Below are 18,819 nucleotides of genomic sequence, written 5' to 3'. Positions count from 1 at the left end.
AAGCACAGAGAGAGTAGGCAGCCGTGCTCAGTGCTGCTGTTTGTTAGATAAATAGAATATAAAGTTACCTTTCTGTGTTTTTAAACTAAAGATAAAACGCCAAAAGCAGTGTTTTAAAACGACAGCATGGTGAGTTTAGAGTGTTTTAACACTCAACTCATTGGAATAATGAATGACTTCACCAAGGAGATCATAATACACATAAAGTCAAGCGCTGCGGTCCAAAGCAACGTGAAAGAAAATCTGGTAAATGTTGTTTCCTTGTATCCTCTGTTATTTTGTCATGATACGACACCCAAGTAAGTTGCAGTTAGTATGCATTCATTTAGTAGGAGATGTTAGCCCTAGAATAGCTCCTTCTTTAACCTAATTTTGGGGAGACTACCGACTTCCCTAATACAGAAAAGGTAAACATGGTCCAGCCGTCCAGGGGTCCCCAGCAAAATGTGGTAATAAAGAAAGCATCTAAATCAGTATACCACAAGGACATTTAGAAAAAATATTTTCATATTGGGGTCTGCGACCAAAATACATGCCAATTCATTTTGGGGTCCCTGACAACTTGACATGATGTCACAGCAATGTGGCGAGTAGCCCTCCAAGCAGAACCCAATGCTACTGAAGTTTCTGACATTTGTTCGACCCAGTGCATTGGGTCCTGTTCCACGTCGTCCATGCCACCTGATTAAAACATTTACTGGCTCATGTTTACATGTTTACCGCCTCCCCGCGCTCTTTGACGATATTCTTCAGTATGAGGCTTTCTGAATATGTAAAGTATAAGTACCCATACATGCCGCTGCGAATATCTCCTGTGGCGCGGAAGCCGTTAAGTATTTTTAATATATGTTTGCCCGATTTGGAAGCTTGGATTCTTCTTTTCCTTCCTTGTTTATTGACACCTCATTGTACCGCCTATCTGGCTAGCTAGTGGCGCTATAGCTATGACAGAGCAGATCAGAGGCAGGGACGTAGCCGCACAAGCCAACCGCACACCGGGAGGCGGTACAATAAACGGTAAACAAACAAGAAGAAATAAAGCGACCAAATCGGTCAAACAAAGATTAAAAATACTTAACGGCTTCCGCGCCACAGGATATATTCGCAGCGGGATGTATAGGTACTTAAAGTTCCCGAATTCAGAATAACTCAAGCAAAAAAAGACCGTCACACGGCGCAGATTCAATCTTAGAGAGCATTTTTACTTCCGCGTTCCGGAATTCCCATACGAAAATATAGTTATGACCAGGGACCCAACATAAAACTCATCAAAATTTCAGAAAAGCTTTATGTAGGGTCCCGAAAGGGGCTATGTGGCGAGTAGCCTTACATTGCCGTGACGTGGGGAGTGGGGACAGCTCTTTTCATCTAGTATCAATCATATCCATTTGAATGTTCTGGCAGAAAACGTCTATTCAGTCAAAGTTGACAATAATGTAGTAAAAGACTCATGTACCTGTCTAAATACTTCCTTAATGTAAACGAAGTCCACAACACCAGAGGGAGTGCAACAAACCATGTACAACCCAGATTCGGCACAAACAAGGGACTAAATTATTTTCGCTCCTATGCCACCAAATGTGGAACGCCCTACCAACAGTCATTAAGACATGTGAATCCCTTGACTCCTTCAAAACCGCTCTCAAAGGGCAAGGGATGGCTGCAATTCGAAACTGGCCTCTGTAAAATATGAATCCCCCCCCGCCCCATTTCCCCTCACTGTATATGTATCTTTTCCCTTTTTGCTTCCTATATGATGAATTCCTGTTCTGTTCTTTAGCTACATAGAAGTGTCTATTTGTATGTCTCTAAACGTTTTGATGAATTGAACAATGTGGACCCTGTTGTAAACAAGTGTAATGCTTATTTGGGTCGTCCACTCACACTTTGTATTGAGTTTGTGCTTAAAATGTACTGTAAATTCTACAAACTGTTAATAAATATTTCAATCAATCAATCAATCATGCGTGTTACCGGCTGATACCGACAATAAGCCACTCCCGACCTACTTCAACCTACTGCTGCTTGAATGTTCTGTGTTTATTGTTTCAGGAAGAGCTGGATACACTGTTGGATGGTTTGTGTTTGGAGGCCATCGACAAGATACTGAGGATTGTTGAGCTGCTGACCACAACAAAACAACATGATCCACCTTCAATCAAAAGTGAAGAGACAGAAGACTTACACATCGACACAAATGGTACAGAGACAACACCTCTGAAAGAGGAGAGATCAAATCAGACCAAATATCTCATAGTGAAAACTGAACATGTGAGATCTAGGTTGTCTATCAGAATCAAACTTTATTGTCACACTACAAGGGTGAACTTCTCTATTTTTTTAATACTGTTTTTATTAAGCATTTTTTGTATGACAACATCAGAATATTATCGACAATGATAAAGAGTAAGGGTGAACTTCTTAATTGTGAGCAAGCCCATCAATGCAGTTAAAGAGAATAAGAGCATAGAAGTAGAATAAAGTGCATATAGAAGTGGCCAATGTGTAGAGTTAAGAGTCATGAAACATAATGTAAGTGACAGTCCATTTAAAGGGTAAGACCACTTTTTGAGAGGTTTCGGTTGTTTTCTAGTCCATTCCATGTGTTATTTCGCTCCGTTGTGTTGTTTTTTTTAGCAATTTAAGAAATAAAAAAGTTGACTTCCATTGTAACGGGGAAACAGCTCTCAAAATCACTCTTTTAGCACATAAACCAACGCAACAAAAGCTGATTCTGACGGTTTTATTTTTAATAAAAAAATGTAAATTCTTTTTAACACATTGTATGCTAGAGTTTTCTATTTGCTCAGGCTTGCTGGTGCTAAGCGATTAACATTGGACTTTTGAACTTTTTAGGGGCCCACAGCGAGGGGCCTCTTATAGCTAGAATCACATCGCATAAATAAAAAGTAGGCCAAACATGTCCACTTCAATTTAAAAAAAAAATTATGATTCTACCATCTTCCATTCTGGAGATATTGACCTTTTTCTAAAACCTGCTTTTGAAGGCACGCTGCTCGCTTGAAAAAACAGCAGAGATATGGAAGGTTGAAGTTGACAGACATTGACAGACAGATATAAAAATGAACACAAATAATATCATATACATACTACACACTGAATGAAAGCCCTGAATGTCTACTTTTAGGAGGAAAACAAATACACATGGTCCCATGTATAGTTTGTCAGTAATTGGCTATTGAATGCAGCTTGCGCCCACCAGAGAGGATTTCAGAAAATGCATGGACCAGAAGAACTATTATTCACAAAATAAGGCCTATAGCGAAATGTACATACTATATACCGTATGAAACAGAAGACTCTCTGCTTTCATAAGAAAAATACTTCTACTGTAATAATAATGAAAATCACACCCCTGTGAAGTGAGCAGTGCAATGTTGCGCAACATTGCACTGCTCACTTCACAGGGGTGTGATTTTCATTATTATTACAGTAGAAGTATTTTTCTTATGAAAGCAGAGAGTCTTCTGTTTCATACGGTATATAGTATGTACATTTCGCTATAGGCCTTATTTTGTGAATAATAGTTCTTCTGGTCCATGCATTTTCTGAAATCCTCTCTGGTGGGCGCAAGCTGCATTCAATAGCCAATTACTGACAAACTATATTTGTATATATTTGTATATTTGTTTTCCTCCTAAAAGTAGACATTCAGGGCTTTCATTCAGTGTGTAGTATGTATATGATAATAATTTATTTATGTTTATATCTGCCTGTCAATCTCTGTGACTTTAAACCTTTATAACTCGCTATGATAACTTCATGAGGAAATGCTCACTTCACAGGGGTGTGATTTTTATTATTATTACAGTATTAGTTTTTTTCTTATGAAAGCAGAGGGTCTTCTGTTTCATACGGTATATAATATGTACATGTCGCTATAGGCCTTATTTTGTGAATAATAGTTGGACCTGAACAACTGCATTCAATAGCCTGACAAACTGTACATGGGATCAATATTATGTATTTGTTTTCCTCCTAAAAGTAGACAATTAGGGCTTTCATTCAGTGTGTAGTATGTATATGACAATAATTTATTTATGTTTATTTTTATATCTGCCTTCAGAACGATAGTATAACGGTGAGATGCGTTACTGGATCGGTGAGTTTAGTGGTTGAGGTTGACATGTCTGGACATGTTTGAGGAAAGAAGCACAGGAGAGAGAGATGATCAAATAACTGGCTGCTTTGTTGGACAACGCTATCTTCACTTTGTTTGGGCAAAGAAGCAGAGATCAGCGATGGAAAAGAGTTTTATCCACGGCAGATAAGTAATGACGTATTATCGAGGGACCGCCATGATCAACTAACTGCCTGGGACCGAGGCTACGTTGTCACCAGCCAATGCAGCCATCGCTATCCGTTGTGTGATTGTAGCCTTTTTATTCATTATAATTGCAGTGATAAGACCTATATCACAGCCGGGCGTCTCTCTCGATACCGTGGATATAGCCTACACCCTACATCCACAATCACACAACGGATAGCGATGATGGCTGCATTGGCTGACGAAGACGTAGGCAGTAAGTTGATCATGGCGGTCCTTCGATAATACGTCATTACTTATCTGCCGTGGATATAAAGCTCTTTTCCATCGCTGATCGTGCTTCTTGCCCAAACAAACAAAGTGAAGACGCGATGGCGATACACACAACGGATAGCGATGGCTGGTGAAGACTGAAGACGTAGCCAGGCAGTTAGTTGATCATGGCGTGTGCCGTGTGCGTGTTGAAAACGTTATGAAATGGCGATCGTTGAAGATTATTCTTGGTTTATATACTGGCAGAGGGCAAATCGACACGACTGCGTTATATCTTTTTCCGAGAATGAGTGAGCGGTGCAAGGCGATCGCAAGGCGCAGTGGGGCCTGGGGGGGGGAACTCAAACTGCCAAAGCGATCAAGAGACTCCCCCCACAAAGCTTCCTCGGGAGAAACCATGTAGAAACAGGAGGGGAGGGGGAATCGAGTGTATTCACAGACACTAGAGTATGGGTAACTCCATTTTAGATGCCCTGACATCTGCGTTGGTCTATGCCGTTGCCGTGCAGACCCATACGTGTAATGGAGGCATTGGAGGAGGGAGCGTCTTCGCCACAGACAGACCTCTTTTCAGGAGGGAGGGGCTTTTTACTCCCGGATCACATATTGGAGCTTCCTGGAGACGAAAGCTGTTATTTTCTTCGGTGTCCTGGAGCATAGGACGTTGATGTACAGTAAGCAATAAAAAAACGTATAAAACGTATAGTTACGCTTCGCGCGTACGGCGTTCGATATTAATAAAGCGTATGGATACGTTTCCAGCATTTTTTGTGTTAAAGAAAGAAGATCCGGTAGGTATGCTACGCCGACCGAATCACTGCTGTTCGCGTTGAGTAAAAAAACGATCTGATTGGACCAAAACTGTACACCCACTCCTGAAGCGTATTATTGGATGCCGTTGAGCCACGACGGGGATGTAAACAAATGGATTTGATGTCGTCCGCTTGTCACTAAAAACATACACAATGGACGTGTTTGCGGGAGACACTTTAGAAGACACTTTGTGTCTGTAGCCTGAGCTAACGCTAGACCTTTCTGGCCTAGGTGGGAGGGCCAGTTTTGGTTTTATTTCTTAAATTGCTAATAAACAATACAACGGAGCGAAATAACTCATGGAATGGAGTAGTTTGCCCATAATAAGGTCAGAAAACAACCCAAACCTCTCAGAAAGTGGTCTTACCCACAGATAATTTCAGTCTGTGCATTAAACTTCACTTTTCATGCTCTCCTTGCAGGAATAAACAAACCCTGTGACGAGGACCCAGGAAACGGGGATGATGACTTGGATGATGTGACGATGTCACCCTCCCAGTCCCCTCCCACCCTGACCAGGCACCAAGACCACGAGTACGCCCGGTCCTCGTTTCTCCTCTCATCCCTGGCATCTGCAGATGAGATCACAGTCTATGGCCGAAAGAAGGCTCTCAAACTACGTCCAGAGCCCATGACTCAATCGTGCAAATGCTTATGGTGCACCAGTGTTTTCCCCAGCGCGTACCGACTGGACGAGCATTACCGGAAGGTACACCCAGAGTGTAAAACCTGTGGGAAGCTCTTCTCTGGCATTAAAAAGCTCAGAGCGCACGAGTTCAAAGTTCACAAGGTTCTGCCGTACAAATGTGAATACTGTGACAAGGGCTTCAACCATAAGGGTCACCATGATCGTCACGTGAAGACGCAACACACTGGAGAAAGGAGCTGCCACTGTGACATCTGCGGGAAGGCCTATGTCTGTGCCGCTGACCTCAAAATACACAGAGTTGTTCACTTTGACAGGTCCTTCATGTGTGACGTGTGTGGGAAGAGCTTTTACCACGCCGTCCACCTCACGCGACACAAACACGTGCACGAGGAGGTGAGGCCGTATCAGTGTCCGACCTGTGGGAAAGGCTTCAACCAGGCAAAGAACATGATGAACCATCAGGCTGCCATCCACAGCGACGTCAAGGAAAGCCACCTCTGCTCCATCTGTGGCAAGATCTACACAACGCGAGAGGGCCTGAAGTACCACATGGTCGGCAAACACTCTGAAGTCTCCGACTCCAAAGAGAGTTTAATTACCTGCGACGTCTGTGGGAAGAAGTTCCAACACCCGTCACATTACAAATTACATAAGGTCACACACGAGAGAGAGAGGCCATTTGGCTGTCACATCTGTGGGAAGAGTTACAAGAGGAAACAAACTCTAGGCTTCCATATTATGTACACCCACAAGGGCGAATCACCATACAAATGCTCTGTCTGTGGCAAGACCTTCAGCTTGCGCGCCGGCTTCACGAGACACAAGAGCATCCATTCTGGAGAGATGCCGTACAGCTGCAAAGAGTGTGGCAAACACTTCCGCCTGCTCACTTTCCTAAAGGTCCATGAGCAGACTCAGGGTCACAAGAGACGGACGTCATCAGACATGGTGTCCATAGAAAACACTAACAGCAGCAGGTCTCCTACTGCTGTTAATAAAAAGAAAGGTTCAAAAGTTTTCAAAAAATAGCAGCTCTACAAGCTACACTTTTTGAACCTGTAGATCGGCTATTTTAACAACCTTTATTATTATTTTTTTAATTGATTACAATCGATACTGCATTGTTTTTGTTCCTTTTTTTTGGTCGAGCTCTAATAGAAATTAGTACTCGTCTGGTCGTAGGTTCCCAGTACCAGCCAAAGTGTCTGAGTCTGAGCAAGAAGACACTGAACCCTCTACTGTATATTCCTTACCTTTCTGTGGGCAAAGCTCTCCGCTTCAGGGTGTAAACGATAAAAACATGCAAATATTTAATAATGAGTCTGTTATGTTGTGCTGTGTTCATTTCAATTAGTGGTATTTTTACTATCATATTGAAATGCTCACCAACACTGTCATATTTAATATAATTTTCATGTGCTCACTTTAAGGTTATTTGTATCCTTCCAAGTTCCTTATGTGAGTTTATCTTTCCATTTGGGTAACAACAAAATATGAATGGCACTTACTTTAACCCAAGGAATTAAGTGTTGCATAGCCAGACAACTATTCTACAATCTCTGAATGAATACTATAGAGTCTGGAACACATCTCGAAAGCCGAGAACGGAAGCTGGCATTTGTTTCATTTCCATTCACAAATATATTTTACATTCATTTCCATTTCTAAGCAGCAAGCTAATAAGCTATATCCTTTGATTATTTTGATTTATATTTGGACAAAATGTGCACTACTATAAAGACGATATGGAAGTGGGGAGGAGGCGTCACGTCCACTTTATCCACAGAAGCATTTTAAAATTGTGGGAAGCAACAGTCTGGCTCACAAGACTAGTACTAACGATTAGTGAAAACGGCAGATCTACAAGCTCTACTGACTTATAGAGCTATTCTTTGAAAGTGTTCTATAATAACACCAATACCAAAATAGAGATGGCAAGTTGAAAGTGGTTAATGCGGTATGGGTATTGGGTACTATGCTTTTCCACAAAACTATAGAGGATACTAGGGACGCTTCCTGAATGGGACATTATCCTATATGCACATAGTCTGGAAACCTCATATGTCCAAAGAGCTTAATAGAGCTAGTTTTACCACAAAAACATCACCTTTAATGAATCTGTATTTCTGCCAGTATACAGTGGCTAATTCTTTCCTTAAATTTGATTTGACAGTACTGTATATCCAAATTCACAACAGAAAATTGGTTTCCATTTTTTTTTTCACAGTACAATAAGCATTGTCATGACAAGATAAACATGTTGACATACAGCTCAACTGTCATGCCATGATAAACATGTTAATACAGCTCAACTGTCATGACATGATAAACATGTTAATACAGCTCAACTGACATGACATGATAAACATGTTAATACAGCTCAACTGTCATGACATGATAAACATGTTATTACATACAGCTAACTGTCATGACATGATAAACATGTTATTACATACAGCTAACTGTCATGACATGATAAACATGTTATTACATACAGCTAACTGTCATGACATGATAAACATGTTATTACATACAGCTAACTGTCATGACATGATAAACATGTTATTACATACAGCTAACTGTCATGACATGATAAACATGTTAATATGTTATTACATACAGCTCAACAAGTGTCATGACATGATAAACATATAAAATAGAAACAGTCAGGTGAACATATGCCTCATTTATGCTCTGCAGCGAAAATAGATCTACAAGCTCACCGCTGAGGCTTGTAGATCTTGCATTTTCAATAAGTCCAAAGTCCATGTGATAGACAGTGACAGTAGCATTGTCCTTTTTCTCAATGTGGGGTCTGGGGACCAGCAGGGGTTTTGAGGGAGTTCTAGGCAAAATGTTAATACACCATAACTTAATCCATGTAGGCTACTACTTCAAAAATAGCAGATATACAACCACATTTTTAGAAAAATATTTGTATTTGGAAAGTTAATACTTTTAGATTGTCTGACTAAGGGGGTCCCTTGAAAAAGCATCTTCAGGGGGGGGGGGGGGGGGTCCTTCCTTGACATGAGAAAGGACCACTAGCACTGACGTGAGTTCAGAGAGGAGCGAGCACAAACGGGGGGTCCAAACGCCGCCAAGGTCTCCAGAACCAGCGTCAGGTGATCCAGGAACGAGCTGACGGAGACCCGTAGGGTCCGCGCCTCGTCCGCGCTCCACTGGCCGGACAGCACGCTCCCGGACACGGCCAGCTCCTTGCTAACGCCCCGGCCTGCCCTCGGCTCCCTGTCGGGCTGCAGGGAGCGCAGCGCCAGGGTGGCTTCGGCCGCGGAGGGGAACGGCACCTCCAGGCGGAGCTGCAACAACGTCCCCTGGCCCTGATGATGGTGGACTTGGCGGTGGTAGTTTTGCTTGTTGTCACTGCAGGGCGCCGCCATTGCTGCGCGCGTGTGTGTGTGTGTGTACTGTAGTCAAGTTAACGCGGCAGAAGAAAATGAAGGTTCGCGTCCGGTACTGTGCTTCAAAATAAAACTAATTATCGAATGTTTAGGCATGTTCTAAATGTACTTAACTTACATGTGACCTATCAGAGGACCAACAGCGGTGTTGTGCCTAGTAGTGGTCGTGGAACGGGAGAAAATTAATTGTGTCCCTTTTATGCACACGTGACGACGTATTATATGACGTAATCGATGTTGTCGTCATAGTACACGTTTTTTTGATTGATTTAAATATTTATTAACAGTTTGCAGAATTTACAGTACATTTCAAGCACAAACTCAATACAAAGACTGTTAACTGTGGACGACCCAATTAAGCATTACACTTGTTTACAACAGGGTCCACATTGTTCAATTCATGTGCCGTCATAACTGGCCTTTGGCCTCCATGCATCATGCACCGTTTGAGAGTAGTAGCCTAGCCTAATTTCAATGTGTCTATTTATGGAGGACCCTAGCTTAATCAATCATGTTATAATATAAACATTTCACGTTTTGTTTTGAAGGTCTAATCGAGGTACCGGTCACTACTTTCCTTTTCTTTTTTTTCTTTTTACACGTGTTGATGTTGCCGGAAATGACGTGTAGGAGTTCCCCAACTAAACTTCCCCCAGTTCAGTTGCTGGCTGCTGCCTGCTAAACAGGTTGTTAAAGCGTAAGCGTTGTTTGATACTAGATCATAAACAAACTACAGGCTACAGCGACCTGTTTGTGTTTTCAGCATGCTGAGTTTAGAGTCTTTTAACACTCAACTCATTGTAATAATGAATGACTTCACCATGGCGGTCTTAAAACACATAAAGTCAAGCGCTGCTGTCCAAAGCAACGTGAAAGAAGAGGAACAGGTACTACTCAAAAAAACAACTGATATGACTACAGTACTTGACTAACAACACGTCGCATCGCTAGAGCAGATCGGTTCTTTTAGCAAGTGTTTTCATGCTGCATCTGAAAAAACCTCCCTCCCCTATAAGCCCTAGAATGACAGCCATAATTGCATCCATATGTATTCAATTTCTAATGTTTCTGGCCGACGGCAACGAATGATATAATTAATTGTTAGAAGAACCGTTATTCTAATAATAATAATGCATACATAGGCCACTTTGATACCTTATTTATTCTCTGGGACAGGACGCCAATCTACAGCACTATACAATCCTCAATGTTTTTTTTTAACTCTGAGAGTGTGCAAATGGACCCTCAGAGTTACACACCTATACCCGGAAGGGTCCATTTTTATTTTGGAACCCGTGTTGGTCCCCAACGTGTTTAGAATCCAACAGAATATAGCCCGTAAAGTACTTTTGTCCTGGCTTTTGTTTCAGGGTGAACTGGATCACGTGGTGAAGTTAAAATGCATCGAGGCGTCCAACACCATAATGAAGCTGATCAGAGATCTGATGGACCCACTCACCCGGCTACAGCTACACCATCATACTGAAGGTCTGCTGTTGTGTGGCGTTGGGGTTGAGTACAGAGAACTGGAACCACAACATCCGATACCTACCATAATATTGTAGTCCTGTCACTGTGTATTGTGTGTAACTTATGTGGTGATCTAGAATCATCACGGTGTCCTCGTGGATGAAGTGTCCGTCCTGAGACGGCAGAGTGATGCCAAATATTCTACAAAATGGGACTCAGTGCATCTCTGCTTGGCATTCAGCATCAAGGGTTGGGGATTGGGGGCCCTGTGACATACTAGCATCATGTCCACTAGGGGGCGTACATGATGCTGACTCACGCTACAGAAACAGGAAATAGGCTTCTGCTCTACGCTAGTCTCGCGTTACCAGACCGTTGCCTCCGCGATTTCCAAACGCTTCATCATACAGTCCGGGCCAAAGGAAGAGGTCTCATGAGTATTACTACTTACTTAGAATCATCACAAACTAAGTAAAGCAGGCTCTCAGATAGCCTAAGATTTAGACTTTATAGATTTGATCGATTCTGACATTTTCAATCTACAAGAGTGTAAGCAAACTCGCCCGTGGTCCTGGCCGCGGAACTGCTCAGGACCATTTTCAATAGAATTGTTATAATCCATTCTGTCTCAGCACTGCTAGTCTCGGACAGGAACAAACTGCAGGTTGAAAAGGCCCTCAGTTCTGAACTCGGGAGAATCTGCACCTGGCTCGCTGATAACAAACTATCTTTACACCTGGGAAAAACTGAATCCATTCTCTTTGGATCAAATAGTAACCTCAGCAAGGCAGATGGCTTCTTGGTTAGAGTTGGTGACAATATTATCACACGAAAAGATGAAATTACCTACCTAGGTTCCATCCTGGAGGCTAATCTTTCCGGTGATAAAATGGCCACCAACGTAATCAAAAAAGTCAACCAAAGAACAAGATTCCTTTACAGGATCTCCTCACTGGTCAACAAAAACACCTTGAAGACCCTAACAGGAGCCCTCGTACAAGGTTTATTTGACTATGCATGCACCTCTTGGTACCACAGCACCTTAAAACAACTTCCCAAAATAAACTGGTCAGGCTCCTACTTGGCCTCACCCCCCGAACCCACCTCACCCCTGCCCACTTTGACAGGCTGGAATGGCTTAGGGTCGATGACAGAGTACAGCATCTTGCAATGGATCTGGTCCACAAGATTCGCTACACCACCAAGATACCCATGTACCTTGTAGAGGGAGTGCAACAAACCATGTGCAACCCAGATTCGGCACAAACAAGGGACAAAATTCTTTCCGCTCCTATGCCACCAAAATGTGGAACGCCCTACCAACAGTCATTAAGACATGCAAATCCCTTGACTCCTTCAAAACCGCTCTCAAAGGGCACCTACGGACGGCTGCAATTCGAAACTGGCCCCCGTAGAATCTGAATCCCCTCCCCCCACCAGCCACCCCTTTCTTTTCCCTTTTTTTCCTCCTTTATGATGAATTCCTGTTCTGTTATTTGGCTATATAGAAGTGTCTATTTGTATGTCTCTAAATGTTTTGATGATTTGAACATGGTGGACCCTCTTGTAAACAAGTGTAATGCTTTATTGGGTCGCCCACTCACAGTTAACAGTCTTTGTATTGAGTTGTGCTTGAAATGTACTGTAATTCTGCAAACTGTTAATAAATATTTCAATCAATCAATCTCAGAATCTTTCCGCCATCTTGGATCTTTTCTCGATTGTAACTGTGCAACAGCGCCACTGGCTGTCAGTGTTGTGCAGCCAGTTGCATTCACTCATTTGGGGAGACGAGGACAGATCCAAGATGGCGGAAAGATTCTGAGTCATAGTGGATTAAAACACTTTTTTATTGAAAACTGATTTGTGCAAATCTTTGAATATCTATACTTTTAAAGCTACCATGTTTAACTCAAATCTGTCTGAGTGACAGTCGCTAGCCATAGTCTGTTGTTGCGGCTCTTGCCACTCCTTTTTTGTTTCCACCTCCCAGGCCTAAACCACAGCAGCGGTTTGATGGAAGAGGAGGAGGAGCGGGCAGAGGTCGAGGAGGTGGAGAGTGACCCGGCGCCGTGCTCTCCTCCTCCCAGCCAATCCAATCAGCCAGCCCTCTCCGCCTCCGTGGCCCTCTCCGTGGGTCTCGACCATCACTACGTCCGCTCCACCTCGGCCGCCACGCCCTCCTCCTTCAGCGCGACCAGACGGGCGTCCAGGAGGAAAAGGTCGACCGCAGCGGCGATGACGACCACGGTGACGAGAAGGAGCACAAAGAGCGACGACGGGGCAGAATCGGCCGCCGCCAGCGTGGCCGTGGACTCGGGTCACTCGGCACGTCGTATATGGCCGTGGACTCGGGTCACTCGGCACGTATGTCTTCTTTTTCATCTTCAAATTCGTTGTTGTCGAGCAGAAACCTCTCCATCTCCGGTGATATAACTTTTGTGATAACACCCTGGCCTACGTGATCGTACTACAGGCTAGCGTCACACGAAACTAAGCTTCAAAAGTAGCAGATCCGCAAGGTTGTGTTTTGAGCTTGTAGATCTGCTATTTTTTGCTGTTTTTGAATTTGAATTCTGAACCGTTTTAGACATAAGGTTTCCACCCAACAGAGATGATTTATGTAGCACATTACGACAAGCATATGTGCTTTGAAATAAAAACATAAATTATAAAGATGACATGATGAGCATACATGTAAAAAGGTAATTAAATTGTGGCAAGTAGTTACGGTAATAATAGCATCGCAAACATTTAAAGCACTTTATCCATTTATACGTTGGCTATTCAAAAAAAGCTTGCCATTTAAAAAAGAAAAAAATACAAAAAAAGATTTCTGTAGCCAAATGCATTCAAACCTCGACACTGAGACTTAATTAAGGTTTTAATTGTCTAGGTGTGTCACATGTGCGGCACCGTCTTCTCGGCCCACCTAGACCTGCATCGCCACCTTCGCACCGTGCACAGCACTGTGGAGAAGCCTTATGCCTGCGACTACTGCCCAAAGGTCTTCAGCCACAAGCCACACCGCGACCGTCACCACCGCTGGCACCGCGGAGAGCGCTCCTTCCAGTGCGAGGTCTGCGGCAAGGCCTACGTCACCGTCAGCCAGCTCAAGGTCCGTCTTTTGGAAAGTAACATGCTTGGGGTTATTTTAATGTCCACCCCGGCTTTTGTGAACCCTCCATACCAGACAAATTGCTTGATTCAGTATTTACTAGATTAGATTAATATTGCCACCTTCCTATGCAAAAACCCATTGTAACTTCAAACTCCATTTTAACCATGATAGATTCATCGAAAACACCCGTCCTTGGTTCTGGTGGCTGATATTGGTTTCCTAATGAGTGAGGGGGGCCGTGTTTTGTCCAATTAACCCATTTTAGGCGGGAACCCTTTTTGGTGTTAGCATTACGTTATGCTTTAGCTATTTAAAAATAGCAGACCTACAAGCTCATAGCGCGCCACCGAGTGGCGCGCTACGAGCTTGTAGGTCTGCTATTTTTGAAAAATCGAAGAACGACTGACATAGAAACAAACACTTTGTAATGCTGTCCTTGAGGGAGTTCCAGGCGGTCCCCAGCCAAATGATTGATAGTTAGGAAAGGAACCAAATGGATCCTTTCGGGTCCAAATTCGGGTCTGTGGCCTAATAATGCATATCAAATGCTGAGGGTCCTTGAATTTAAAATGGTTGAGAATCACTGCTACGTCCGTAGGAGTCGGACTCCTCTCTTATATGGGAGTCCCACTCCCTGGCGTATCTTTTCCGCAGTCTAATTTATGTCAATATTTGACAACAAAGTTTGAGAAGCACTGAGTTAAATGATCTGTCTCTTATTTGCTGAAGGTGCACAAGCTGACCCACACCGACAAGTCGTTCGTCTGCGACGTGTGCGGCAACGCCTTCTACCAGTTGGGACACCTGAAGCGCCACAAGCTGATTCACGCCGCCGTGCGGCCATTCCACTGCGACGTCTGTGGCAAGGGCTTCACGCAGGCCGAGGGCCTCAAGACACACAAACTGACGCACGTCGGACTGAAGCAGCTGTGTCCCGTCTGCGGCAAGATCTACCGGAACCTCAAGTTCCACATGGCCAACAAACACTATCATCCATCGCCAAGGGACCAAGGTTATTATAGTTACTCATGGATTCTGACTTCAGAAATCCCATTTTAAAGTGGCAGAATCAGATCTACAAACTCAAAACGCATCGCTTTGCCCTGCATTTCTATGGCTGCTCACCATCTCATCTACTGTACATACTGTACGTCATTGTGATACTTGTTTATAAGAAACGGAGTGCTAATGTGAATGGCTCCCTTTACTTCAGGCTGCTAGAAATCACAGATTGGGACTTGGCCTAACAAAAATACATCAGTATTGAGATTTGTTAATTGGCTTCAAGCTCTAACTAAAACTAAAGAAGTAGCAAAAACTAAAATTATTAAAAAAAAAATATATATATAAATTGTTGACTGCAATAATTATAAAAAACAAGGCTTTTACTAAAAAGTAATTGAAACGGTATTGCGTATTTACTAACAACTAACTAACCAACAAAAATGTACAGCAATCATAGAGAAAATGTCCTTAGTTTTAGCCTATAATTTATGTCCTGTAAGACTAGTATTTGGGGTGTAGGCCTATATGAAATATGTCTACTTATAAATATTGACCCAATGAAAAGTAGTAAAAAAAACACTTAACTCCATTAACCTCTTAACTCCATTGGAACCTCAAACTGTCTGCTAAAACAGCTAACTCCACCACCTCTCCCCCTCTCATGCAAGTCATTGACAATATATAAATTATAATTATAATATAAACCAACTTGGATGAGGCAGTATTGTTTTATTTAAAAGAATATATAAGGTTTTCTTAATTTCCTGAAAAGTTTTTATTTTTCATTTTCAGAAAAATGAACATTTTGGAGTTAGGTGGTTTCTCCCGACAGCAGAGATATACATATTACAATAAAACAAATACATATGCATATTATAATAGAAACTTAACAACAAAACAAAAACTAGCAAAACACAACTTAAAAACCAATTCAAACAAACAACATGAAGTAAAAATTAAATAACGTAAATAAATAAATGTAAATGTTGAAACTTCATGCAATAACCTTGCAGGGGACGCCCACAGAAAGGAGAAGAGATTTGTCTGCGAAGTATTGGGCTGCGGAAAGAAGTTTTCGTACCAGTCTTCGCTGAGCGCACACAAGAAAAGGTTGCATGCTGCCAGGTAGGTCTTGCCATTGATTGATTGATTAATTGAATACTTTATTAGTCAGACATGGAAACAGCACATGGTACAGTCAGACATTAACGCTAAAAGGATAACACAAAATGAAAAATACTTCAAATAGCCGATATACATCAACACGGTGTGAGCTTGTAGATCGGCTATTTGAACTATTTAAAAATGTTTGTCAAAATAGTAAAAAGAAAAGGCAAAGACATTTAGGGACATTAAGGTGTAAGGCACCAGCGAAAATATGTACTAAATTACATGTACCTCCCCTTTTAGAAACCAGTGTTAACACATCCTTTAATGCAGGGGTTCTCAACGTTTTGGCTGGGGACCCCAGAAATGCTTTTGCCATAAATAACACTGTTTGAAAATAGTCACAGTTTTTACATGATCACAAATTATTCGAGATAATCAGTTATTTTTGTGTAATCAACAGAATTGTTCATCATTCTGTAAAAAAAAAAACATATTTTGTGCCACATTGTAAGTGAGCTTGTTGATCAGTTATTTTCACTATTTTGGAAAACGATTTTTTAAGTATAGAAAGTATATCGTCTGTGTCAGGTGGAAACCTCATATGTCCAAAACGGACTTTTCAGGATTCAAATTCAAATTCTACAAGCTCAAAATGTGTCCCTTCACGCTGTGTTCCAACATCTGCTACTTTTGGTGCTTTTGTGTGTCGATGTCAAAATGATCAAGTAGGGCGTTGATTTTTTTGAATTTGTTATAATAATAATAAAAACGCAAAAAGTTAGAATAAGGAAATGTGAGGTTTCTGCCTCCCAACAGCAACGACATTTTGTATGACAACTAAAACCCGTGGTCTAAAAAAATGTGGTGATCGTTGACACAGCCCTGCCACCGTTGGGAGCAACATGCTGTTTGCGTGCAGCGCGTGCAAGGCCACGTTCAACTCCAAGACCAACCTCGCTCGCCACCGCAGCATCCACACGGGGGAGACGCCCCACGGCTGCTCCGACTGCGGCAAGCGCTTCCGACTGCTGGACTTCCTGAAGGCCCACCAGAAGGTCCACCTCAGACGCAAGACGGCGGTCGAGGGGGCGCGAGAAGAGCGCTAGTCCCTGACTAGCGAGTCGGAGCTGTGACTTATATTTTTAAATCATATGCCACTGAAGTGGAAAAAGCGGCACTCCAAACTAAGTAAAGGATGCAGGACTGGCTCAGATACAAATTATTTTTGTATTTAATTGAAAACGCTCTCTTTTTCATTTTCCTTATTTAAAAAATATGATATGAGCTTGTATACCTGCTAGTTTATTTTTTATTAGTAGCCAAGTATTGTTATTTTTTTATATATAATAATAAATGAAATGACAATAATAGTTTTGGAGTTGTATGATTTCCACCAGACAGCAACGATATACAAAACATCATGGACACTGTCCAGTGTTGCCACATTTTTTTTGTTTTCTTTTGTGGCTTTCGCCTTTATTTATTTTTTTATGGAGGGATACATTGACATAACAACGCGTCATCAGAGCGGAGGGAGGGGCGTCAGCTGCGACTCCGCGGCTCCGCCCACCCCCCGGGGTAAGATTTGTGATTTGTGATTTGCTCTCGTTCACTGCAATGCAATTTGCGGCATTTTCAAAACAATATTGCGCAGAGTAGCGATTATCTAACGTATTTGCAATGCCATACGTTGAAAGATCTGTTGCCCGCGGACAAGGCACGTTACCTCCGCAAGTTAGATATTATCGGCATAGGTGTTTGCCGTATGTGATTAAGGATTGAAAAAAGTTGCATTGGCAGCCATAGAAAATTCTGCCCGGGGTAAAACACCGGATGTGATGTTTTTGGGCGTTCCTGTCTTGTTAAAAAACCGGCTGTGACGTTTTTGGGCGTTCCTGTCTTGTTTCGTGTCAATGTATGGACAGTAGCCTGACAGGAAATGGGGAGAGAGATGGGGGGGGGGGGGGTGACATGCAGTAAAGGCCGTCGGGATCGGGAGTCGAACCCGTGGCACACTGCCAGATTGGATTACCAGCCCATCCCCAACCAGCCACGGTGAAATAGCACTCAGTAGTACTACACTGTATATGTACATGTATGTGGGTTTTCTAGTCATGTATGCAAGGAATTGCAATTCTGTGCAGATATATGTATTTCTGCGCGATCAGGCTGAAATATCAGATCTACAGTTTAAGCTCACAACATGACACAGTGCGACTCGTTCTGTGCTTATTAAATAATCTGCTATTAAATAAATAATAATATATTAAATAAAAAATGTTCCAAAGTATTCCAAAACATTTAATATTCGGAATCGTTTTAGCAGCACAAACCATGTTTTGGGGGGATACATGGACAATTAGCCTACATACTAATCTGGCGGTCCTTGACATGAAGATATTTGAGATCCAATGGTTTAAACGGCATTGGGAAGCAAGGCAAGCCCAAAAATAAGCAACCACACTTCAGAAACAAGCCCCAAAAACATCTACCAATAGAAGCAACTTTACAGAAAAACAAGTCACTCAAAATGGACATGGCAACACTATTGCCGGCCTGTTGACTGATCCCTTCCAACTGCGTGGTTCATAAGATTTACATTAATATCTAGCGTGGGGTTTTTTTCCCACTAGGTTAATCTGCAAAATCCTAAACATAATCACTCATA

General features: G+C 42.3%; 3 protein-coding genes across 3 annotated transcripts; 2 read left to right on the top strand and 1 right to left on the bottom strand.

The window, feature by feature from the left end:
- The first annotated feature begins 28 nt into the window (after positions 1-28).
- LOC310865324 (uncharacterized protein) lies at positions 29-7,211 on the top strand. Its single transcript, XM_083774362.1, has 3 exons — positions 29-246; positions 2,053-2,200; positions 5,797-7,211. Exons 1-3 carry the CDS (start codon positions 127-129, stop codon positions 7,050-7,052), a joined length of 1,524 nt encoding a protein of 507 aa, XP_083630488.1. The 5' UTR covers positions 29-126; the 3' UTR covers positions 7,053-7,211.
- A 1,049-nt stretch (positions 7,212-8,260) lies between these two features.
- Positions 8,261-9,437, bottom strand: LOC310865330 (EKC/KEOPS complex subunit LAGE3-like). Its single transcript, XM_083774370.1, has one exon. It carries the CDS (start codon positions 9,422-9,424, stop codon positions 9,068-9,070), a length of 357 nt encoding a protein of 118 aa, XP_083630496.1. The 5' UTR covers positions 9,425-9,437; the 3' UTR covers positions 8,261-9,067.
- Positions 9,438-9,965: 528 nt separating this feature from the next.
- Positions 9,966-17,455, top strand: LOC310865325 (zinc finger protein 711-like). The gene is made up of 7 exons (XM_083774363.1): positions 9,966-10,332; positions 10,816-10,933; positions 12,909-13,282; positions 13,812-14,033; positions 14,766-15,048; positions 16,055-16,166; positions 17,032-17,455. The coding sequence occupies exons 1-7, from the start codon at positions 10,210-10,212 to the stop codon at positions 17,255-17,257; spliced, it is 1,458 nt and encodes a 485-aa protein (XP_083630489.1). The 5' UTR covers positions 9,966-10,209; the 3' UTR covers positions 17,258-17,455.
- Positions 17,456-18,819: the final 1,364 nt, after the last annotated feature.

This window comes from Protomyctophum parallelum (genome assembly GCF_964188405.1).
Source record: "Protomyctophum parallelum genome assembly, chromosome: 10".
Classification (NCBI taxonomy): Eukaryota; Metazoa; Chordata; class Actinopteri; order Myctophiformes; family Myctophidae; genus Protomyctophum; species Protomyctophum parallelum.
Note: the sequence above shows the minus strand (reverse complement) of the source record. Positions and strands in the feature narration are given on the sequence as shown.

Bases quoted from the DNA above. Each gene is read 5' to 3' on its own strand.
- LOC310865324 (XM_083774362.1), top strand. From the start codon at position 127: ATGGTGAGTTTAGAGTGTTTTAACACTCAACTCATTGGAATAATGAAT. The intron at 247-2,052 runs GTAAATGTTGTT...TTATTGTTTCAG, and splicing joins GCAACGTGAAAGAAAATCTG to GAAGAGCTGGATACACTGTT. The intron at 2,201-5,796 runs GTACAGAGACAA...CTCTCCTTGCAG, and splicing joins CTTACACATCGACACAAATG to GAATAAACAAACCCTGTGAC.
- LOC310865325 (XM_083774363.1), top strand. From the start codon at position 10,210: ATGCTGAGTTTAGAGTCTTTTAACACTCAACTCATTGTAATAATGAAT. The intron at 10,934-12,908 runs GTCTGCTGTTGT...TCCACCTCCCAG, and splicing joins GCTACACCATCATACTGAAG to GCCTAAACCACAGCAGCGGT. The intron at 14,034-14,765 runs GTCCGTCTTTTG...TATTTGCTGAAG, and splicing joins TCACCGTCAGCCAGCTCAAG to GTGCACAAGCTGACCCACAC.
- LOC310865330 (XM_083774370.1), bottom strand. From the start codon at position 9,424: ATGGCGGCGCCCTGCAGTGACAACAAGCAAAACTACCACCGCCAAGTC.